Here is a 23,046-nt window from a genome sequence, read left to right as displayed (position 1 = left end):
TCAATGGAGCAAGTCCAGACCGAATTTCCCAACCTCAAATTTTTTGGGCAGGGTTGAATACCGACAGGCGTCCAGTTAATCAGCCAAAAAGAAACCCAATGGGCTCTTTTCACAAACGGCTTGTTTGTTTCCGGTGGAGCCAGGTGTGTTTGAACCTGCCGCTGTTGTTAATGTAATTAGTATCTACACAGACCTGATTGGGTGTTGCACCTAGTAAACAGGTCAGCACGTTACGATAAAGAAAGATTTATGCGAGTTAAAATTGTTATTATTGGGCAAACAAATATTCAGTGTCGGAGTGAATATGCAGGATATAACAGAAGATGTTGTTACAACACAGTTAACGCGCCACCGGAAACAAATCGGCCGCATTGAGAGCCTTTCGTGCGAGTAGCCTTTCATGCATACCACAAAAAAAACTTAGCAAAAATGTGCAAATGTTTGCAAGTGTTTGCATGTGTGTACATTTATAAATAAATGTATTTTGCTGTGAGGGGGTGCATATGTTTGACCATCATCACTATAGTGGTCACTTCTTCCTCTGCCCTGGGGACTGTTCTATGTCTGGTAAATGCCGGGGGAGGGTTGGGGGCTGATGTTTCCATAGTCCCACACAAGAAGCATGGAACATCAGATAGATAGACCTACACCTGTTGTGACACATGCTTTGAGAAATTAAGTGGGTGAAGAAATTAAGGTGTTAGAATCAGAAAAAAGTCAGTTAGTGACACATTTACATGATTTATTTGAGCATATATATAAATATTTATGTTTTTTTTTTTTTTTTGTCTTGTATTTTTATATTTCTACATGGTTACAGATGTAGAACTGATGTGTCTATGTTAGAGACAGACATGTCAGGAGATCAAGATGAAGGAAGACACGGTGTACCAACTGACTGACACAGACCACAGGTGATGGGACAGAGTCTGACAGGAACAGGACCAAAAACGGTAGTCATTCTCAGAACTAAGCAACAAATGCCCACCGCATGTAATTACTTACTCTGACACAGGAAGGAAGCTCAGACGAACTCGGCGTTGACTGATTGCATCCCCCCATGCTTGATGTCAGAATGAAACCTGAGAGACCAAAGTGGGTCTCTGTGTCTGAATGTGTGAGTATCTGCAAAGACAAGGGTCTCTTTGCAGACTGTCAAAGACAGCAGCAGCAATGCTGCAAAGGCATCTCAAGTGTCACATTGAATACTACAAAAAAGAAAAAGGAAATCTAACCATAAGCGCAAACGGTCATGAGTGTCTAGAACAACCCTACGCCCAAACAGCATCGTAGAGGTTCACAGCACACGAAGCACCATTTTCACTTGGGTACTTTTTACACTTGTTTTCAACATAATAAGTTTACAAACCAGAGAGGACACTGGAAATGTTTCATGGATGAGTTGTTATGTTCCACTTGTCATTTGGCGCCAACCCACAGGCTAATTAACAAGTACTGATTTCTGTGTTGTGGAACTGAACCGCTTGAAACCGTGCTTTTTTTTTCTTTTAGATTCAGCCACAAGCACCATCTTTGATCAGATGAACAGCAGGATATTCTGAACTGCTGCTGCAGCCTTGCGGTGTCTATACTTACCACTTCAAATGACATTTGCCTTTGAGCATATCTTGTCCTTTATGTCTGCTAGAGGTAACAAGACATTTTAATAATAAATTAAATAATAATTTAATAAGATACATTCATGTTCATGGACTGCTACTTTCATGCTACCCCATCTACATGCTGATGTTAAAACACATTAGCACATAGCAAAATACTGAACTGTGCTTTTGATTTGTGGACAGAGAGAGTTAAGTCAGGCCCAAGTTCAGGCGATCTGATACAGTCCAAAGTAATTTCCAAAAGGGCTAGCTGGATTAATGAAGTCTGGGTGAGATGCATTGACGTAAACCCGGTCGTGTTGCTGAAGCTCCAGCACAGCGCCTAAGTAACTGTTAGACGTCCACACTTCATGCCTAGCCTGCTTGCAATAGTCCTCCTTGTGCCCTTCCATGAGGGTCTTGGGTAAGAACTTCTTCCTCCGCATAAACACTGTGTGAAGGAAGCTGGCCCTGGGATGAAGGCACTTATTCCCCAGAATCTCCACGCGGGAGTAGATGAAGTACAGGCCGGTGCGGTTAACCTGGAGTCCGCCTTCGTGGTACTGGACTCCTTTGGTGAACGCCCGTCCATAGTCCGGCTCCCACTGTAGCGTCTTGTGGATTGCCACAGTGTGAGTGTTGACTGTAAGAGACAATAAGGAATTCAGTGGGTGTTTTAAGTGGAGGAATTGTTGTGCTGAATCCATCACACTCTTTGAGCAATGTTGATAGAGAAAGTTAGGATAGGCGATTTGATTCAAGGATTCAAGGAAGCTTTATTGTCACGCCCAATTTGATTTCATTGGACAAGAGATCTGCTCACATCACCCCTATTCTTTCTCAGCTTCAATGGTTACCAGTTCTGTCCCTAATCAAATTCAAAATTCTACTTCTCACTTTCAAAGCCCTCTATGACCTTGCTCCTCATTATCTCTGCGACCTTTTGATCCTTTACACTCCATCCCGCTCCCTCAGATCCTCTAACTAAAATCTCCTCTCTGTCCCCCGCACCCTGACCCTGGGAGGCAGGTCTTTCAGCGCCATGGCCCCTAAGCTCTAGAATCTCCCTCCATTCCTCTGTGATTGTCCCTCCTTTCCTTTCTTCAAAGCTCATCTCAAGACCTTTATGTTTCAGGAACACTTCTCATCTTCCACCACCGCAGACTCATCGCAAATGCATTTTTTATTTTTGTGTTGTCTTGATCTGTGTGTGCTCTGTTTGTGTTGACTTTGCAAAGTATAAAGTTGACTTTGTAAAGTCTGAGAAAAGCGCTATATAAATAAAACGTATTATCATTTTATTATTGATGGGAAGTCTCTTACTGGTTACATGAGCTGCTTGTCTGTTCACACATGTGGGCACTGTGTCTCCTTGGAAACCTGGAGAAAAAAGGAGTAATGGCGGTCAGTGAAACCAATCCATTTCAACAGGACATATGAAGCTAAAATGTAGGTACTTGAACAGCAAGTAGAAACATTAATGGTGTTCAAGAACAGACAGTGATTGCGGACTGATTCTGTGGACTGAAAGTTGCACAATTAATTTTTTTTAGCTGTTGCCTTCAGCTATTGTGCAATATGGTTGAGGAAAAAGTCTCCAAAAGTCTTGTTCTCCATCATCTCCCTTGTTTTTTTATGAAAGGGTGTGTCTGTGTGTGAAAGGGCAATTGTCTATGCCCTGCCTGACAAAGCTGATGTGAAACTTGTGCCCATTGCCTGACCTAAAACTGGTGATCTTTGTAAACAACATACAATAGTGGACAATAAATTGATACCCACCAATTTGACGTTGAGGCGCCGTGAAGTGACCTTGAGACGCCGTGTCATCCATATTCTGACATCAAACAAACAGAAGAAGAATGACTTAAGTAACAAAACCACATCACATACCAAGGACAAATCAAACGGTCAGCATGTATAGGAGTTTCTTGCTTTCCTTTGACTGCATATCAGATAAAAAACTGAAAGTCAGCTGCTTCACATGTTACGCAGTAGCTATGAGGTCTCAAGAATCAGGATATCCTGTCACTGTGGACGCGTGACCACAAGCTTGGTGCACTGCCTCGGCTGAAGTCTTTAAATGTCAAAGCATTTCTAGAAGGAAAAAAAATGCTACCTGCATAGAAATTCCATTCAGTTGGCTGTACCCCCACAAGGTCTTGTGGCACAACATTATGCTAAAATGATCACCCACTTAACACTGCACTCCCCCATCCTACCCACACAGATACCTTCCTGAAGTCACGTTTTCACCTAATATATCGGTGAAAACGTGAGTAATAGTGGACCCTTCCACTTTTAACTTATACTGTGTATGATGTTTGCAATTTACCATTCCAAGGTTACAAAGTTTGACTGTCATAGTCAAGGACAAGCAAGAGCTACAGAGCTCCAGAGGATGAACAACAAGCCCGAGTCCCTTTCCAGCCTCCCAGAACTCACCTTTGTCAGGTTTGCCAGCCGGCTCTGCAGATTTTGGATCTCATAGGCGCCGAGTCCCAGTGCAGCGAAGACCAGCGCCAAGACCATGACCAGTATAGTGACCGGGACAGACCCTGCGCTGCAGCCATCTGCCCAGCTTCTCTTTCTCGGCCGGGCAGGGGGGAAGGTCCAGCAGGGTACCGTGCCAGGCTCCATCCTGGGTGGGTAATGCGGAGGGTACATCTGCCTGCTGTCTCTGCCATCCTCCAAGAACATCTGAGGCTGCCGGCCTGCCATGTTCCCATCCATGTGTGTGTGTGTTTGCAAGTGTGCTCTCTGAGGTGAGTGTGTCTTGTCACCTATGCTTAAAGAAAGCTGTTCTCTCTGTCGACCCCAGCTCCACCCCCAGCTTTTTTCTGCTTCATGATGCATCTACTTGTCTGCCTCACTCTGATTGGTCAACCACCTCTTCAACATTCTGTGGAAAGGTGCGTTATTTAGGTCAATTTACCACATGCAAAAAAAAAAAGGTCTTGACCAGTGCATGTAAAAGGTGCTTATTTGGAATGCAGTTTAACATCCTTTGAGAAATTGCTTTTGAGAATTTTTACCTTGCCTTACCACTGATTTTAATGTATTTGTGAAGTTGTTTCAAGTAGTTTTTTTACCTGATTAGAATCTGCTTTGCTCTTTTTGAAGTGGCTTTAGGACAAAAATGGCTGTATGCATGACTGTATGGTTGACATGCTTTAGATAAATCATATGATGTTGATATCTGCAATATTTCACCAAAATCATTTGAAATCATTGTCTCTGGCTACTTATCACTGCCTGACATAGATCAGAGTAGCCTTTTTGGTGTTAATATCTACCAAGTAGCATAGGCTATTGAAGGAGTATGCATGTGTGTTTGTAAACATTGCTGCAGCACAATCGAAGCAATAGTTTCGGTAAAAGCTGGCTGACTATGTTTGCCACATTAAACAGTGTTTAGAGTGTGACTATGTACTTTCAGTCTTTCGCTCTACAAGTCTATGCAGGAGGAGGATGAAGTAGGGTAGGTGTGTGTGTGTGGGGGTGCGTGAGAACAGCAAGCGCTCCGGTGGAGAGGGAGGGGGCGGGCGTGTGTGCAGCGGTCTAACCGAGATGAGTGAGAGAGATGCTGCCCTGTGCCTGACTCAGTGCCCCCTCAGCCTGTCTTGCACAGCCATGCCTGAGCTTACTGGAACAGGTTAATGAGGACTTGCCCCAAAAGTGGTCCTATGTCCCTGCACATGCTCAGAGAGGATTTCCTGCATCACAATTAACTTCCTCATTCATTTCCTTTTCAGAACATTTTTCAGAATTTTCATAATAGGGCCAAACAGAGTGACACACTGGCACAAATTACACCTTTTCATAGGTACACTAGCTCCCTGGAATTATACTGTGGTCCCTTTAGTATTTTATTATGGGGTAATCGGAAACCCAAGTTTGGTCTGAGTCAGCCAAGAAGGAAAAAGGCAATCATGCATACTCATGAATTATTCATATGAAAGTGGTAAACCATAATTTAGTACAGCAACCTAAATTCTGAGACAAGGGCATGATTGCATATAATTCCAGGTATCCAGCAGCTACTCTGTATTTTAATGTTCTTATTCCTTTGTGTCAAAGAGTAGCTAAAATACACCATTACAAATGTAGCATGCACTATATACTAATACTGCTTATCTAATACTGTATTTTAAGGAAGAACATTTATTTATTTTAGAAAATTGGTGTCTTTAAAGGTTGGATATTTCCTCATTTTTTTTTACTTAAGATCAATTTCCAAAAGATGATTTTATATTCCTCTTTTTAGTCAACTTTTGCATGGGCTCAAAAACTTGTGAGCCTCACTGTAGAGGTACCCAGTAGAACACTCAGTTTTAATGATCCTACTCCACTGCACCAAAGAGAAGCCATGCTGTACCAATACAGTGGTAACATGCACTAACATGTACTGCAATATGTATAGGAACATGTACTCCAACATGTATATGTATGGGTCAGTTATTCTGCTCATGTGTCTGAGCTCCAGTGAAGCTGCATTTACTGAGCTGCATTGCTAGAACATGAAAAGCCATAGTTATCATGAACTACGTAACTGGTTTGCTTAATTGCATATAGTAACTTATAAAACTATTATATCAATCAGGTTGTTTTGTGTAGGTGACAAAAACTTTCATTTCCCCTTTACATTTGGATACAGCCTCAATAAGTGGGTTAACTTTGGAGTGCCATCGCCCCCAACATCACCCCATACTCACAGTTGTTTTTCACAGAAGAAATGCACACTTTAACAGAGTATTGTAACAAGCATTCCAAAATACCAAAAATCTGTAAGTACACAAAACTCATTGATTTATGTATGTATTCATTCAGCTGACGCTTTTATCCAAAGTGGCTTGCAGATACCAATTGAAGGGCCAGTCTACCTGCAGCAACTCGGGGTTAATTAAACCTCCCCAAAAATCAAATAACCATCCCATCATGACGATTTAAGTACCCCCATTATGTATATACTACATAAGTACAAACTACTGAGCGAGGCATGCATTTACACACCACAATAACCCATTAGCAATATACACACACTCATTTGAATTATTGAGTTCAGAATCAGAATCATCTATAGTTTCATAAAAAGTTTATTCTTTATAGCCCCCCCCACCCCAGTCTCTATCCACGTATTGGCATAATCAGGTCTAAATGCCCCACAAAATTAAGTTTCTTTTCTTCAAAATGACAATAATGGAAAAACTGAACTACAAGTGAAGCACAAAATCCCTCTGCAGTGACCCAGGTTTCATTTCTCCAGCAAGCACCTGAGGAAACCTAGACCACCACCTCAACTGGTAGCCAGGGGTGTCCTAGTCAGACTCAGACCTCAGCTTGCATCATCCTACCCATCCCCTCCACCACAGCCACAGACACACTCACTCCTGCTGCAGCAAGCAGCGCTTGTGCTGAACAGGCACACCAGCTGAAAGAGCACATCATTTCCCCGAAGTTACATCCCTCAGCAGAGGAGAGGAACGGAGGGGTTTTGAAGGTTAGGTACTGTGGTCGCATCTCACATCACATCACACTTCTACTCCTCTGCTGTCTCAGATTGGCTGACTAGCCGAACGATTTTCGAGACAAGCGAGGGGGGAGGGAGGGAGGGAGGATTCTTCTTCATGCCTACTGAATCAGCAGATCTTAGTGGAGGTCTGCTCTGATGAGAGACTGCTACCTGCTGTGGTGAGAGACCGTTTGATTCATACATAAGTGTTATGTCAATGTGAAACCCCTCTTTTTGTTTCAGACCACAACAAGCAATTCTTCCATTGAAACCATTATGAGTGCAACTGTGTGACTTGGCTTGGTGTGAAATGTCACTCCACATTTTTTCTTTTAAAATGTCAACTCCTAATCACTCGACTCTATGAGCACACAAGCGCTTTCCGATCCTATCCATGTGAGCATTTCATTCCATGTTGGCATCAGTATTATATTATTTTTCTTGTTCCTACCCAACATGAAAGAGAAACAAACGCTTACACAAGCGCAATCCAAGATTGCACCGTCGGAGCACTCCGTTCTGAAAGACACAGGGCCTCTCGACAGTTCCGTTACGAATCTTCATCAGAGGATGAGTAGCAGCCAAGTCCCAGCACATCGTCCATGCTCTTCGCCACTGAGGCAGCCTTCTCTTTCTCTTTCTTCTCCGTCTCTTCTGTTGAGACCCTCAGAACTGCTCTAGCCTGCACCAGTGGGGAGCTGTGCAGGTTCGGCAGGCCAGAGAACAGCACCTGAGACAGGCTCTCGGGCTGCTGCGTGCCCACTAGTGGGCCTCGGCACCCGGCCACGGCCACCGACAATTTGGTTCGGTCGAAAGCCAGGGGCTGGTCTTGGTTGGGCAGGTCCACATTGGCCCTGTGCTCCGATGGGGGCTGGACGCTGGCACTGCAGTGCTGCTCCTCCTGGACAATGTCGGTCTGACTGGTCAAGACTGCAGGGTCAAGTGTGCACAATCTTTTTTCTGTGACAAGAGATATTTGACAAATGTCAGGAATGATCACTACCAGGGACAAAGCTCCTCCTGAGCCAGCTGGTGAGGGAGCGGATTGTCCTGCGCCCTCTTGCCATCTGACAGGCACTACAGGAGCATTTGATCCGAGACCAGCAACGCTCAGGAAGAGATTTTTCCCTGAGGCTGTGACTGCTGAACTCCACATCACAGTGATTAACTTTATTGCACTCTTCTCTTTGGATTGGCCCAGTGCTTCTCTTTGCACTACTCAATGGCTTATTTTGCACTTATCTTAACTTCAAATAATATAATACAATATAATACAATAATAATATATTACAAAATAATACAATTATATATTGTAATGCTTATACATTATATGTAATATAAACATGGATCTCCACTGGCAACACTGTTCACACTGCACATACTGTGCTGTATACTATCTCCATTGTCATTTATAGCATCACAATACTGTGGTAGTTATAATTTGCACTTTTACACTTCTGCTTACTGTAGATAATAACTGACATTTCATTGGCTTGGAAACTATACCCAAAATTACCCGGTTGAATCTAATGCAATCTACAATAAAAAAAAATAATATGCCTATGTTGATTTATCCCTTTCACTCTTTTGTTGTACTGAGTAAACTAGACAGTTTGAATTTCAAAAGATTATGAAGGATAGTAAGGACAGTATGATATGATAATCAAAGATTATGAAGGATAGTAAGGACAGTACGACATGATAATCAAAGATTATGAAGGATAGTAAGGACATGATAATCAAAGATTATGAAGGATAGTAAAGACAGTAGGATATGATAATTAATGGTTATGAAGGATAGTAAAGACAGTAGGATATGATAATTAAAGGTTGTGAAGTGTGCATGGACACTGCAGTAGGTGAGACTTTTCAAACACCAACATAAACCAAACGTGATCTACCATCAGGAGCATCAGGGGTGTCCCGTCTGCGCTTGGCGTAGGCTCTGGGTGTCCAGGGGTGGTGTTTATGGGATGGGTCGAGAGCACGGAGCTTATGGAGGAAGCGTTTGTACTCCCTCTCCAGCTCCTCAATGTGCAGCTTGAACTCTGCAATCTTCCTCTCCGGATAGTGGGACAGCTGGGATTGCTGCACCAAGAGGAGGAATTTGTGTGATCAGGAATGTATGCTTTTCAATGTATGTTTTTCAATGCATGTTTTTCAATGTATACGTTTCAATGCATGCTTTTCAATGTATGCGTTTCAATGGTATTTCTTACTCAGCTCAAAATTAACTGGCACAATGACGACCAACCCAGATGGAAACTTTACAATAACAACTAGCAAGTGGCAACCTTCTATTTACCGTGAGAGAACAAATTTAGTTCAGAGGCAGGATGGGGTGACATGAAGGGGAAAATTTTGATGTTTTACTAATACATACTTAAAAACCAAATGTGGAGCATTGTGAAATACCTCAACTGAGAATCATTTCCGCATCTTTAGGAAAACCTCATCCTTCTTTTGGGTCAGTGACGTGATGAGCACTACGTAGGTGACTCAATGTTTCAGATGCAACATAGAGGAGCACATGCCTCACTGTTCATATCAACTAGGCCGAAAGGAAATTCATGCTTTCAATTGACCCGAAACTCAAAGTGTCAGAGATCTACATGGTTCCTGAGTATGCTAGTTTCCTTTCTAGATAATATACTGCTAGATGGCATATGTGTGCTATATGTGAGCCCAAAGTGCACTGCATTCAACTAGTGTCAAATAATGTTTACCCTACCTGCAAATAGTATTCTATTTCATCCTTGATGCTTGGCATCCACTTTCTCACAGCATTAACGGAGTTGAGTGTTGACTGCAATGCAATCAAGGGAGAGTAAAGTTGAAGTAACATCAGTAGTTACAGTGATTCAGTGTAATTCATTGCTGTTAAAAAGTACTACTAGCCCACTCACAAGTTTTGGTCTACTGTGAACATCTTTGATACGGCCCTCTGGTGAATGAAAAAACACATGACAAGAATGAGACAAGGTCATCACAAGTACACAATGGTGCGTTCTAGCCTGAGAATACCCATACGAAGTTTCGGTAAATTTGGGAGTTGCTCTGCAGGTCCCTCTGGCCAAGAGGCCATTAAAGCCCATTTCCAATGTCCCTAAAACACGGCCACATAAATACTGTACAACTGCTAATCCGATATGGACATGTACTTCTTTGGAATTGAGTGAACAACTGCATTCAAAACCTTTGTTTACAAGATTGCTACACTTTTGAAACGATTGGTAAGAGTTTAATGTACCAATTTAATTTCACTGTTCAATAACCCCTTTCCAGACCCACTGCCAACTGTACAATTGTGAAGGTCTGGGTGTTAGGCTAGGTGTGTTTGTCTTCAGGTAGTCTTATAGCAATGCATGCTGGGATTCACAAAATGCAAGTACCGTATGCATTGCTTTGGGGTAGCGCTGTGAAGACCGAAAGCCCCCAATGCAAGAAGATAGATAGGCCTAGATACTTTATTGATCCCCAAGGGGAAATTCAAGAAACATGAGACTAGCAGCAAGATTCGCTATAAGAAATGCGAATACAAAAGTATGGCTGGTATAATGTATAATATCGTATACAATATCCGATAATATAATCGATGCGACGTCCTAGCGTATTCATATTAATCACCACAGTATGATTTAATATGGAAATGAAAAGGACGCTAGGAATCAGCATTAACTTGCTAGCTCCATAGCTAACTAAAGTTAGCCCTGTTTTGGTTTGTGCCCCCTTTAACAACGCACGTTTGAATAAAAGTTTGGTTTAACTTTGGTAAGGGTGATTTGGAATGTGTAAGGAAGCTTTAACTTGCCCTCTTTCTCTTTTTGAATCCACAACCGATTCAGCCTCCCGTATTGTTTTTCCTCGTTCCTAGCCATGCTGGTGGTGGTTCATCATTTTGAAATTGTCAACAACTGTTCACGTGACTTTCGAAAGTCAGATGACAGAAGATAGGCTATCTTCAGTGCCAGGCTTTGGCTATCTTGAATACAGAGCGCCATCTGGCGACGAACAGTAGCAAACACGACACTTATTTGTCGCTTTCAATGAATTTATTATATAAAACCATACTTAGCCTATATTTGAATGAACTACTATGACAGGACTGAGCCAAACAGCCTATATTAACCGTATTAAAAATCCTTTTATTTTTAGATTATTTTTCACAGCTGACCAATTAAAAGAAGCTAAATTAACAAAGCCTACAAATATTCAGGTGGCAGAAGCAAAACATTTGCCCAGAGAGTTTCATTTGATCAAAAACATCTTCTTCTTCAGCAGAATAGCAATGTGTGTGTGATTTAACATATCTCCATCTTCAGACACTTGTAAAGGAGTTTTCTTCACATTATTTGTGGCCTGTAGGTTTGCCTTCTCCTTGTGTGACCAGTTTACAAGCTTTTGGACAATGGCCAGGTGCCCTGCACGGCAGGCACAGTGAAGCGGCGTGTCCTTGTTGCTGTCTGTGCCGTTGATCTTGGCCCCAGCGCTGAGAAGCAGCTCCACTAGTGCCTCGTGGCCCTGTTCGCATGCAGTGTGTAGTGGGGTCCTCCTCCATGTGTTCTTGCTGTCCACATTTTTGTTTTTCCCAGCAGATAAGAGGGCTGTTGCAGCCTCTATGTGTCCATTGGCTGAGGCGTAGTGAAGAGCAGTGCAGCCATCCATGTCTTTGGCCTCCACTCTGGCTTTCCCCAGCAGCAGCAGAGTGGACAAGGCCTCAGCATTTCCCTCCATGGCTGCCAGGTGCAGTGGGCTCTTCTTCTCCTTCTCCGCGGCACTGACGTCTGCCCCGGCCGAAAGCAGCAGCTTGATTACAGACGCCTCTCCCCGGACGGACGCCCAGTGCAAAGCGCTCCTCCCCTCCCTGTCCCGCATGCTCAGGTCAGCCTTTGCCCTTACCAGCTGGGCCACCACCTCGGAGTGGCCTCTCTGGCTGGCAAGGTGGAGCGCACTGTGTCCATCTTGAGTGATAGCGTTCACCTGAGCCCCAGCTCGCAGCAGCGCGCCAACCAGTGCAGGCTGGTTATGTAGGGCAGCCATGTGCAAGGGAGTCTGGTCTTTAGGTTCAGTGATGTCTGGTCCAGTCCCTTTTTCTAGCAGCATCTGTAGCAATGTAAAGTCAATGCACTATTCAGTATGGCTGAATAAAGATAATAAGGATTCTTCACTGTGAAATATACAAATAGCCTCGCAATAATATAAGAAATATTATTATGATTATAATATGATCTTGAACAAATGTGTCTGACAATATACTTAAGTTATAACTTTAAAAGGCCATGTACATTCCAGCAGTCTTCCTTAAAAGTACATTGATCAAACATTGTTCACCTGTGTTATGGTCACATTGCCACTCTGAGCAGCCAGGTGTAGGGCCGTTGTTGAGTTAGACAGCCGTGCCTCCAGGTTGGCTTTTTTCTCCACCAAGGCCTTGAAAGCGTCCATGTTTCCTAGCTCAGCAGCCAGGAGCAGAGGAGTGTAGCTCTGGTTGTTCTGGGTGTTGACATCAGCCCCACTGTCTATGAGAGCTGTGACAATCCCACCCAGATTCCTTTGCACAGCTCTGAACAGTGCAGAGTTCATGGACTTGGACGTCATTTTCCCCTGCGTGTTCTGAAGCAGTAGTCTCAGCATGGACTTGCTGTTGAGGTCAAATGCACTGGCCATAACATTAGAGTCCACCTGGGCCCCTGCCTGCAGGAGCATGGCGACTGTCCTCTCATTCCCACGGCTGACAGCGTGAAACAGTGGTGTTTTCCCTCCACTGTCTTTACTATCTACCTCCGCTCCTACCCTCAGAAGCACGTCAGCCACCTCAGAGTCGCCCTGTGCCGCTGACATGTGAAGGAACGTGGTGTGTTTCTTCAGATGCCTGCCCTCCTGCTCCACCAGGGCCTGCACGGTGTCCAGGTGGCCATTCTGTGCCGCTAGGTGAAGCGGTGTGTTTGAAGCATTGTCACAGGTGTAGATGTCAGCCCCTGCCATCACGAGAGCCATCGCAGCAGCAGTCTGGCCCCTCAAGGCCGCTCTGTGCAGGGCAGTGCGGCCCTGTTGGTCCCTGGTGTCCAGTTTGGCACCATTCTGCAGGAGGAACTCCATGACGGACAGCTGACCATGCTCCGCAGCGACGTGCAGAAGGCTGTCCGAGCCCTGCCTGATGGAGTTCACATCTCTGCCCTCTAAAAGCTCCTCCAGGAGGCTCAGATCACCTCCGGCGATGGCTGTGAAGATTTGACCGGGTTTTTCCTCGGGAGGTTCTATAGGCACCCATTCTTTTACCTCTGCCTCGTTTGCCTTGTGCTTTTTGCTTACTTTTGAAGGTGTTTTAAGGGAGTTTTTTTTAGCCGTTGAGTGCTGTGTGTTTGTCGCTGGCTTTTGGTGGTCTCGCTCCAGCAAGTATCCTATTAGCTGTCTGCGGGCATCACGGATGCCCTCGTTCACGCTCCCGACATAGGCTCTCACAGTCTGGTATAGGTCAGGCTCTGCCCTTTTCAAACAGGGGTAGAAGAAAATCCTACAAGCCCGCTCGCCACGAGAGATGAGCGTGTCAAGCAGTTTGGTGTTTCTTTCCTCCCGCAATTGGATACTGGACACCGTCAGCCTCTGGTCATGTGAGATAACGCCATGGTCAACAAGAAGGTTGAGTAATTCCTCTGTGTTCAAAATACTTCCCACTAGTTCCCCCTTCATTGTCCTAATGACCTCAACAGCGTATGGGTTGACCGTGGTTGTGGTCGAGGACATGACTGTTGAATGAGCTGTGTAGTGTATGATTTCCTCGGAAGTTTCAGTGAGACATGTTAATCCACCTGCTTTCTGTATGATCCCTACCTCAGCAGGCTGAACAGTAGCTGTTTCATATGGTGTTCACCTTTGTCATTGTTCTGTACACACCAGATAGATCCCCACAGCAACCAGGTAAACAGAGAAGGCAGGTTTGTTGTTGTTAAATGAGAGCACTGACCTCCAGCATTATTCAGTATTGCAAAAATTACCCCTCTCATGTTTATTGCAGGGATGATGTTTTTTTTTCCATGAAGGTTTTTTTTTTCTTTTTAAAGTTTATGCACTTAAGGTTTACATAAATGTGAAATGAGCTATGGTCTCTAATGACTGTTACTATGATATGGTTTTATGTTTGTGTTTGAGCTCTTGGTTCACCCCACACCCCAGGCTGTAAACATAATTCAGGTTTGACAACACTTATTTTATGTGTAGGTTTCAGGCATCTAAATATAGAACAATATAGGCAGCATTAATAGGTTTTATTAGATAAATACACAACATTTCCACATATATTAATATAATGTAACTATATCTATCTATTTATCTATCTATATATATATATATATATATATATATATATATATATATATATATATATATATATATGTGTGTGTGTGTGTGTGTGTGTGTGCTATATGCTATTATTTTATAATATATCCCATCACAAACTCATAAGATATGTCATTTCCAGATAGATCTAAACATTATGGTGATTCAACAGATGCTTTTGTCAAAAGCAGCTTACAAATAAAAACAATACGCACAATGAAGCAATCATGGTAAACGACATAGGCTAAACTTATTATAGGCTATAGATAGGCTAACTTATTATACATATGTTTTCACTGTAATAATGTACTGTGCTTACTGAAAAACGTCAGACACATTCATGTTCCCTGTTATGTTTTTTCAATTGTAAGTGGATAAAGATTTGAAATGGCATGGGAGGACCTAATCAGTTTTGCTGCGCTTTTCCTATGAGGCTTTTATGTTTATTAATCAAGATAATAGTGTCACGTAGCCTAGGCTACATAATAAAATCAGCAGGCTACACGAGAAAGTTTGCTCAGGAAGTTTGGAAACACTATCTTATCTACAGTTTTGTTTTGTGTGGCTTGGTTTAAAACAGACTCTGAACAATCCAGAAGAATGTCCCAAGAAATGAAAGGAGCGCAACAGAGTGTGGACCAGTACTGGAGATTGAGCGAGGAGTTCCACTTCCCGTAAAACACGCCCACTAGCTGCTGATGTGACGTACGTCTTCCGACCATGCACTCTCTTTCCTTATATGGTTAGGAAGTACCAACCTTCCGGTATGATGTCATGTTTCCCCAAGTTTGGGCATCGAAATCAAAGCAGATTTATGCTGTGATCAATATTAATGTAAATCCTTGACCTGAATACAAAATGTGTTCTGATTGTGAAAAGGTGTACAAGAATGGTTTCATTCTATTACAGGTAGCAAGTATTGAGAAGTATTGCCAAGATTGCTTCAAAAAGCTTTTTTTTTCTGTTGGGGGGCAATTCACTGATGAAATCTGAACAAAGCAAATCATATGATTTCAGCTTGTCGAACCATGTGTGAATATGGACACTACAATCTGTGTAGAGGTTCTGCTTACAAAGATAATTAAGCTATTTATATTCGAAAATATTCTTTAACCATCACTATTTTAGTGTCCTGGGCAAAACAAGTAGGCCTACTCAAATAGCCTCAAAATAAACGAGGTAGAAGTGATGTTCTCAATTGGTGAATTATGGTGGCATTTTAAAATGTGTTAAATGAGTGGCTTTGTGGTTGATTTACCCACATCTGATCGTGATTATGTATATTTTAAAGATTAAAAAAATCAAAGTTATTCAAATGACAGGCTTTTCAATTAGACTGGCTATGAGTGCTCCAATATAATTGTCTGGACACCTAACTAAAGAGCCACAAATTGGACACAATTGGAATTTACCTGGTGCTACAAGGCCCTTGAAACATGCACAAACATGTTTTCTGCAGATAACCGCGCATACGCGCACGCACACACAATCAAATGGGCAAATACAGTTTTGCATGGTTGAACATACTTTATTACAGTTCTTAAATAATGATTAGTTTCTGAGGTGGTCAGAAAGCAAACTTAAAAAATTATACTGTATTTATTACAAATTGGTAAACTTAAGTACTCTCAGTTGATCTTATATACAAATAACAATGAGTGAAACCCCATTAAACGACTTTAGAAAAAGAAAAATAACTTTTGAAGCTCCTCTAACTTAAAGAAAACAAATTCAATACAATTTGAGAATTAAAAGTACATTGTAACTTAGAAGTCAGGCAGCTTTTATCAAAAGAATTCAGACTGTTGACACGCCTTCCCACTGGCGCGACAGCATAGGCAGCAAATGTCTATTGCAGTTCTTGCTTCTCATCTTTTCATATCTAATACTGGGACAGCTCTTCGAAGCTTAGGTCCATGCACAACTTGGTCAAAGTGAACAAGCTTAAGTCTCATTTTCAAAAACATAAAGAAAACGAAACAGCGCAGGACGGATCACTGATGCTGTTCGTGTCCGTTCCTTTTTGCCCACCAAAGGACAGCTCGTGAAGTTCGCACAAGTCCAGGCTCAACTCCATTGCGCGCCAGAGGGAGCGCAAGGCACTCGGCCAGTCAGTCCCTGCATTGGCCACCTGTAGAGAAATCTCTACGGCTCACTGAAACAGCCTTTTAGTTTGTCCTTAAGAGTCCGATTTTAATTAGATCGAGTCTCTCACATAGCCCTGCTTGTTGTTTTCAAAACGTTTGCAGCTGCTGTGTCAACATGAGCTGACATCCACTGTTGACGTGGTTCATGACTTTCTGCTTTAGTTGCGCTACCTGTTCGCGGAGCATGTTCGCAGTGGAGGCAAGCTCAGAATTTTGGGACTTAAGCGTCTTCACTTTGTCCTCCAGCCGGGAGATCCGTTCCAGCTTCCTCTTCCGGCATTTGGAAGCAGCGATCCTGTTTCTCATGCGCTTCCTCTCAGCTTTTATCCGCTCCTGGCTCTCCATGTCAATGGGAGAGAGAGGCGGCGTATCACCCGGCATCTCCGGTACTGTCTGGGGCTCTTCCTTCAGGGCCTGCAGCCGTGGGTGCTGAACGGGGAGCTCTGTGTTCATCGGCTGGGTGGTGGTGTAGGTCATGCCATTAGCCGTACTGTAACTTGGCACAGCCGAGGGTGCGCTGCTGATTGCCGGATTGAACGTGTTCAGGTCCGCGTACACAGGTGGGTCAGCGCGCATGGTTGAAGTGTAAACAGTACTACCCGCCATTGAAGAAACAGGTGCCATACCATTGTTGATACTCGTCTGTGGGGCGGAGGTGACGCTCGGTACGTTGGGCATATGCTGGTGATGCAGCTCCGCCAGTGCGCGGACGAAACCCTCTGCAAAGCCCTCTTGCTCGTCAGTGACATTCTTCGGGCACAGAAACTGAGTTGGAGTCGGAGTTGTGGTGATCAGACCATTGCTAGACTGGATGATAAGTCTCTCTAGCTCCGGCGACGCCAACTTCAGCAGTCCGACATCTGGCGAGGTCAGTATGTCGCTGGCTTTAGCGCGCAGATGAGGTTTGAGGGTAACGGTAGGGTCACCGAGATTGAGCGTCATGTTATGTTTCAGTGTTTTGGGGTTATATCCATAGCTGGCGCTGTCGTGCTGAGTGAAAGCAGCATTCAGAGAGTCATCATAGAAAGTAGTTTCCATCTTGACAGACATAGAAGAGAAACCAAAACTTTCTTCTCTTTCACTTAAAGACTTTGAGCGATGTCAATTGCGTCTTCTGTTTCCCAGCTGAATGAGCTGGTAACTTTGTAGAGTTCCTATAATCGGAACTTCTGTGTAGGTTATCCTGTGCTCACAGGCACGTTGATTTTCAAACTTTCGAAGTCTTCCTTGTCCCGCGAAATGTTCTGACAAAGTGTCTCGCTTGTAAAGAAATTGTTGGAAACCTCTTGAAGTGGCTTCACGGGAACGTTTCAAATTCTTCTGGTCGTCGTTAAATAGAAATACAAAGTTTTCGTATACTTGAGCAATGCTTTAGCTCTAGGTTCTGCTCTCTTGCGAGTTCTGTATACTCTGAGCTTTTCCAGCGTGGAGGCAAACCTTATCTGCTACCGCTGCTGCACTAAAAATAGAATGATGTCATGCCTGAACTCTCCTATTGGCTAGAGGCGAATGGGGCGTTCCAAACGCTTCTGATAAGGCGCGTTGCCTAGACGACCACCCAGAAGATTCTGTCGCAGTGGCTGATGGGATGAGGTAATGCTGTAAAGCGAGGCATTGTGGGATTACGTATTGTTTTTGAATATAAGGTTACCCGCTTAGCTGTTCGTACTTCAGCGGAATAGCCTATATACAATTGGTAAAGATATAGTTTAGCGTATTCCATTTTATTCCATACCTGTATTTAATGTTTATTGGTATGCCACACTATTATCTGTGTGTCTCAGCATCGACCGTCGGCAAATTGAGTCGGGGCTACAGTTTAACCTGGGACGAGTAGCCTATCGAAAAGCACATTCTGCCGACTCTGTTTACAAAATCTTAAATAGATTAACGTATAAGTAAGCGGCGTTCCATACGGGTAAAGAAGGGTAGACGGGTTGACTACGTCAAAAAGGTTTGTAGAAGTTTGTGTCCGGACAACTTCTACCTCCAAATACAGATCAGCGGTATGTTTGTAGCCCAAGCTAAGTGCGCTGTCCCAACAAGGGGGCGTATTAAGTTACAACGTGCTACGCGCAGGACTCTTGACATGCTAGACTGAGAGCCCGTCGTACAATTATCCTGCCATTTACAAGCTTTTAGGTGAGATATAAACGAGTTAAAATGGATCATAACATTAGCTTTAAAAGTTGTACCACAGTGGCTAGAAGTTGCTGGACAACATGCCATGTTAACCTATGGCTACAAAGGGAAATAATGCAACTCTGTAGTCTGCTGCATTTAAAAAAAAAAACTTTCGTTTTTGGTAACGAGGGGCAGTCTGGTGTCTGTCCCTTAGGAATTACACTCGGTTGCGATATCCCTAGAATATGGCGCGCATCTAAACATGACCATACACGTGACTCACAATGTATAGACAATAATTGAAACACTTGACAAAAGGCTGTGCCCGCGGAAGTATTCCAAGTAGGCTACTCGATGGTGTTTCAAGTAGCCGCCTATATTTTTTGTGTGTTACAGTAGGGTGAAGAAGGACAGGAGGTACGGCACTATAACTATAGTAGTAGGGTAGTAACTATAAATTCTGTGATCACGGTGAGGTGGACTGCGCCATGCGGTATCAAAGATTTTTTTTTAAAAAGCATTCAGAACATGTTTGATGATGGTGGAGGTTATGTCCAATGTTTATAAAATATAGTATTAAATGGTTCCTAGAGTGTTGATGAGTGTAGGCCTACATATTGTGAATGTGGATAATACGGTTATGTGAAAATGTTAAAAGTTGCAATTGGTGAATAAACTCTTTCCAGATGTGGATAAACTCTATTTCTGAAATTTCAGGTGGATAAACTGTGTTTACCTGCGTTTAGCCTCCACTACATCCCTGTCAGGAGGTATATAATGTGACCTATCCACAGCCCTTTTGAGTTGGGTACTCTGCACGTAATGTTTGAGGGCAACAGGAAAATAAATATCTTATTTGTTTCCAATGTTGTACATCACTTTATATCTAACATTAGATTTCCCATGGTGAACCATATAGCCTAGAACACAAACCAGAAGACAATCTCCATCTATCTATCGACTCAACAGGGTCACAAAACATCCTCGGTTTTTATTAAATGTGCCCAAATTTGAATGGTAGCTCTTCTGTCTCTCCAGACAACCTGGGTTTCTGCACAAGGCAGACATCTTCAAAACAAAGCGCATTTAACTATCCTGCGGAGTCCCTATATCAAGCGTGTTAATTAGTCGCCAGTGCAGGAGTGAATCTGAAAACACAAGAGGAGTATTCTTTGCATATCCAGCAGTGTGTGCGGCACCCTGGTTGCTTTTCTTAAGACTCCACTTGAGACGTGCCACCCTCTAATAACCCAAGCTTACATTAATGGAAAAACGAGTTTATGTATATAGTTGTGTATACACTGCAACCTTTAACGAGGGCCCACTCCCAGTTTGTCACACCCGTAGGCCATGCACACGCCAATAGCCCTCTCCGCTCTGTCTGCCATTATTGCAGGACTAAGTGGCTGAAAGCAGGTCTCTGCGGTGTTCTTGCAGTCTGTGGTGGGTCTCATGGAAATATTGGCTGTCCTTTTTACATGGCATCCTGGTCTATGCTGCTGCAATCCTTCTTTATACACCAAACTTTCTTAATCCATATAAACAAATACTGTACGTCAGACTTATTATTTAGGCCACATGTTATGTTTAAGTGTATTCAGTCCTCCGCCAAGATTTGAGGTGTAGCTTTTAAAGCAGGGGAAAGAACAGACTGTTTCCCAGTTCACCAATCGATTTGGTACCTCTCACTTTGATCCATGCTCCTTTCCCTGCCCCTGTTATGATGAGCTTAATACAGACTGGCCAAACCTTCATAAAAACCCCATTGTATCCCTTGGCCACCGTAAGTAAGGGTAATTACTGTCCCACAGTTCATTGATCTTTAGCCTTTGGTCAGAAATCTCTGTAGCCTTAATGGTGAGGAGGTCAAAGGTCCCAGAGTAACCCAGTCATATCTTAGCCTACCGTCTGGGCCGTCTTTAGTGCTGTCTCGAGTCTAGCCAGAGTAAATCAGTATTGTGGCGCTGTGTGGACACCAAATTGTCCCTGAGTGGTATGACACTGAAGTGGTGGGGGGTGGGTGGGGAAACCTCTCTTGTCTGTTTTCATAAAAGGCGACAAATGGTCTGCTTCTAAATTAATGCCTTTTGATTTGTGTTCAGGTGTAGTCTTCGTCTGCTGTGCATCCATCAGCTTTATTGCTTTGGTAATATGTCCTGTTAATGGAGGGTCATTACATGTTTTTTTTAATCCCTCAATATATTTCATATTATTGGAGCTTCATCTTAACTCTGTCAAGCCAATGTTTTTCAATTTTATAGCCTACCCTATCAAGACACTTCAAGGGATATGTGTCTGAAACGGTCAGGGTATTTATGGCAATTTGGCTCTGGATTTTTAGAAAGATCATTTAATAGATCCATCTGTTAAAATAATGCTGGCTCCTTCTCTGACTCTTTTTAAACTTACACACTTTGTCCTTGCTCTCGTTTGCCATGCACTCATTCATGCAGTTTTGTAACACTCCTCAGGAGGCTGTTCAGAGACATGTTTGTTCATGACTGTGTGTTTAAACTGTCTGAAAAATTAAAACGTCAACAATGATTTATTCATGACTGCGTCTTCTGTTGAATGAAAACCTATTAAATTAGCATAAGATGGTACGCAAAGAGGCCCAACTGCTTCATTCATGTACCTTAACCAACAAAAACGAAGAGTTATTTCAACATGGTCATATTGATGTGTATATTTAATGAAATAAAGTTACAGTTTGATTGTTGTTGGTGAAATAAAGGATGAAAGATGTGGGGATTTGGACTGATGTGAAATGACGTGACATTTCCAATGTTCAACACAACTGTCCAATGTCTCTGTGTGTGCAGAGATTTCTGTGTTTGTGACTTTTGTGTGAGAAAGAGGTGTTAAAAGTCAAATTTATAGCTGCAGGCCGACATATGGTGCTGGCCAGTGGTTGGAAACTGCAGCCCAGTTATGCTGATATTGCAGGGCTTGGGATTTTATTGAACTTCAGCATCAGACACTAAGAAAATACTTGCTCACATTCACAGCCCAGCCAAAGGCCACAGTTCATATGTGCCCACCACACAGTGAATCCATAGAGCTCAACGCATCTGACACTTGGAAAGTGTATGGTTAGCATCACTATGCAGCTCACCACAAGCAATAATGGGAATGATCATCTGCTGAACGAGTCTGGCTTTAGAACCACATGCTTTGATAGTCTTTTTTTTGTCCTCACCCTCAAAAGCTGAGTAGAAGATCTGTTGGAGTGGCAGAAAACTATTGATGATTGGCTGACGTATGCCATGCAATTTTACATATCCCTGTACGTATCAGTAATGAAGGCACTATTGTATGCAATGCACACATTTTATTGTAATTTAAGCAGGAGAATTTTGTATGGAAAACTTGGGTTTTGGCCCCTTTGCTGTTATTTCCTTTGACATACAGATATGTGTATTTTGGCAATTATAAGCCACAACCACTTGTATTTTCCTTGATGGTGTGTTTTGTCTGGATCATTTTTCCAGGGCTCTCTCAGCAGTGTAGTTAAACGTAAGTGGCGACAGAAATTGCTACATGAATAGGGATAATTGTTGTGGGTCAAGGGTACACATAATTCAAAGATGGAGCGGGACACCTTTTTGTTTCTTTCCATTTTTCTTTCCATTTTCCTTTCCTTGTTTTCCAATATTGTTGGTTCTGCATTGATTCCTGTTTGGAGTAACTTGTTTCCTTTCAAGAGGTAATGACTTACATAATCTGTGGCGCTGTGAATGGCCTGGTCATATCTAGGTAATCTTCACGCTCCCTCTCTTGCCTTCTGTTGATCCCTGTCTCTCATGGCCACATTGTTAATGTCGTTACTACCACTGTAGGCAGGAAATCCTTTTGCCTTGAAAACAACTCTTTTTGTGGGCCTCCATTGTGTTGGTGTGTTCTTTCCAGAAAAGTCTGCGCTACACGTGAGAAGGCCGAACTTCCTGTCCTCACTGGTTAGAGGCACAGTGACATTAGAGACAATGAGTGTACACACACACACACAAACACACACACACACACACACACACACACACACACACACACACACACACACACACTTACTACTATCTCTTAACCCTAATACCCTAACGACTGTCTTAATCAGACCTCTATTCATTTCAACTGCACTGGCCTTCCAAACCTCCTAGCCCTTGATCTTCCTGTTGCCCAGTTGTGGAGCGATATCCATGAGAAGTCCGGGGAAAGACTAGGCCTTTTATGACGCATTGCACTGTTTCTTTTCCTTGGCTGGGTGTCAAAGTGATTACCAATTACACAAAGGCTTTCCCCTCCAAGAACCAGTGTTGTTTCAGCTGTGGAGGAGGAG

General features: G+C 43.1%; 4 protein-coding genes across 4 annotated transcripts; all 4 read right to left on the bottom strand.

Moving 5' to 3' along the window:
* Window positions 1-1,711: 1,711 nt before the first annotated feature.
* faslg (Fas ligand (TNF superfamily, member 6)) lies at window positions 1,712-4,336 on the bottom strand. The gene is made up of 4 exons (XM_048253260.1): window positions 4,044-4,336; window positions 3,381-3,435; window positions 2,925-2,981; window positions 1,712-2,244 (listed from the first exon to the last, which is right to left on the bottom strand). Exons 1-4 carry the CDS (start codon window positions 4,329-4,331, stop codon window positions 1,829-1,831), a joined length of 816 nt encoding a protein of 271 aa, XP_048109217.1. The 5' UTR covers window positions 4,332-4,336; the 3' UTR covers window positions 1,712-1,828.
* A 2,340-nt stretch (window positions 4,337-6,676) lies between these two features.
* si:dkey-86e18.1 (uncharacterized protein LOC557342 homolog) lies at window positions 6,677-11,043 on the bottom strand. The gene is made up of 5 exons (XM_048252769.1): window positions 10,922-11,043; window positions 10,017-10,054; window positions 9,842-9,916; window positions 9,012-9,198; window positions 6,677-8,070 (listed from the first exon to the last, which is right to left on the bottom strand). The coding sequence occupies exons 1-5, from the start codon at window positions 10,986-10,988 to the stop codon at window positions 7,661-7,663; spliced, it is 777 nt and encodes a 258-aa protein (XP_048108726.1). The 5' UTR covers window positions 10,989-11,043; the 3' UTR covers window positions 6,677-7,660.
* Window positions 11,044-11,358: 315 nt separating this feature from the next.
* Window positions 11,359-13,854, bottom strand: LOC125300675 (CARD- and ANK-containing Inflammasome Adaptor Protein). Its single transcript, XM_048252767.1, has 2 exons — window positions 12,442-13,854; window positions 11,359-12,213 (listed from the first exon to the last, which is right to left on the bottom strand). The coding sequence occupies exons 1-2, from the start codon at window positions 13,852-13,854 to the stop codon at window positions 11,359-11,361; spliced, it is 2,268 nt and encodes a 755-aa protein (XP_048108724.1).
* Window positions 13,855-15,952: 2,098 nt separating this feature from the next.
* On the bottom strand, window positions 15,953-18,594 carry jun (Jun proto-oncogene, AP-1 transcription factor subunit). The gene has a single exon (XM_048252768.1). It carries the CDS (start codon window positions 17,640-17,642, stop codon window positions 16,680-16,682), a length of 963 nt encoding a protein of 320 aa, XP_048108725.1. The 5' UTR covers window positions 17,643-18,594; the 3' UTR covers window positions 15,953-16,679.
* Window positions 18,595-23,046: the final 4,452 nt, after the last annotated feature.

This window comes from Alosa alosa, chromosome 9, assembly GCF_017589495.1.
Source record: "Alosa alosa isolate M-15738 ecotype Scorff River chromosome 9, AALO_Geno_1.1, whole genome shotgun sequence".
NCBI classification, from domain to species: Eukaryota; Metazoa; Chordata; class Actinopteri; order Clupeiformes; family Clupeidae; genus Alosa; species Alosa alosa.
The sequence above is the reverse complement of the archived record's forward strand: the minus strand, read 5'-3'. Positions and strand labels throughout refer to the sequence as shown.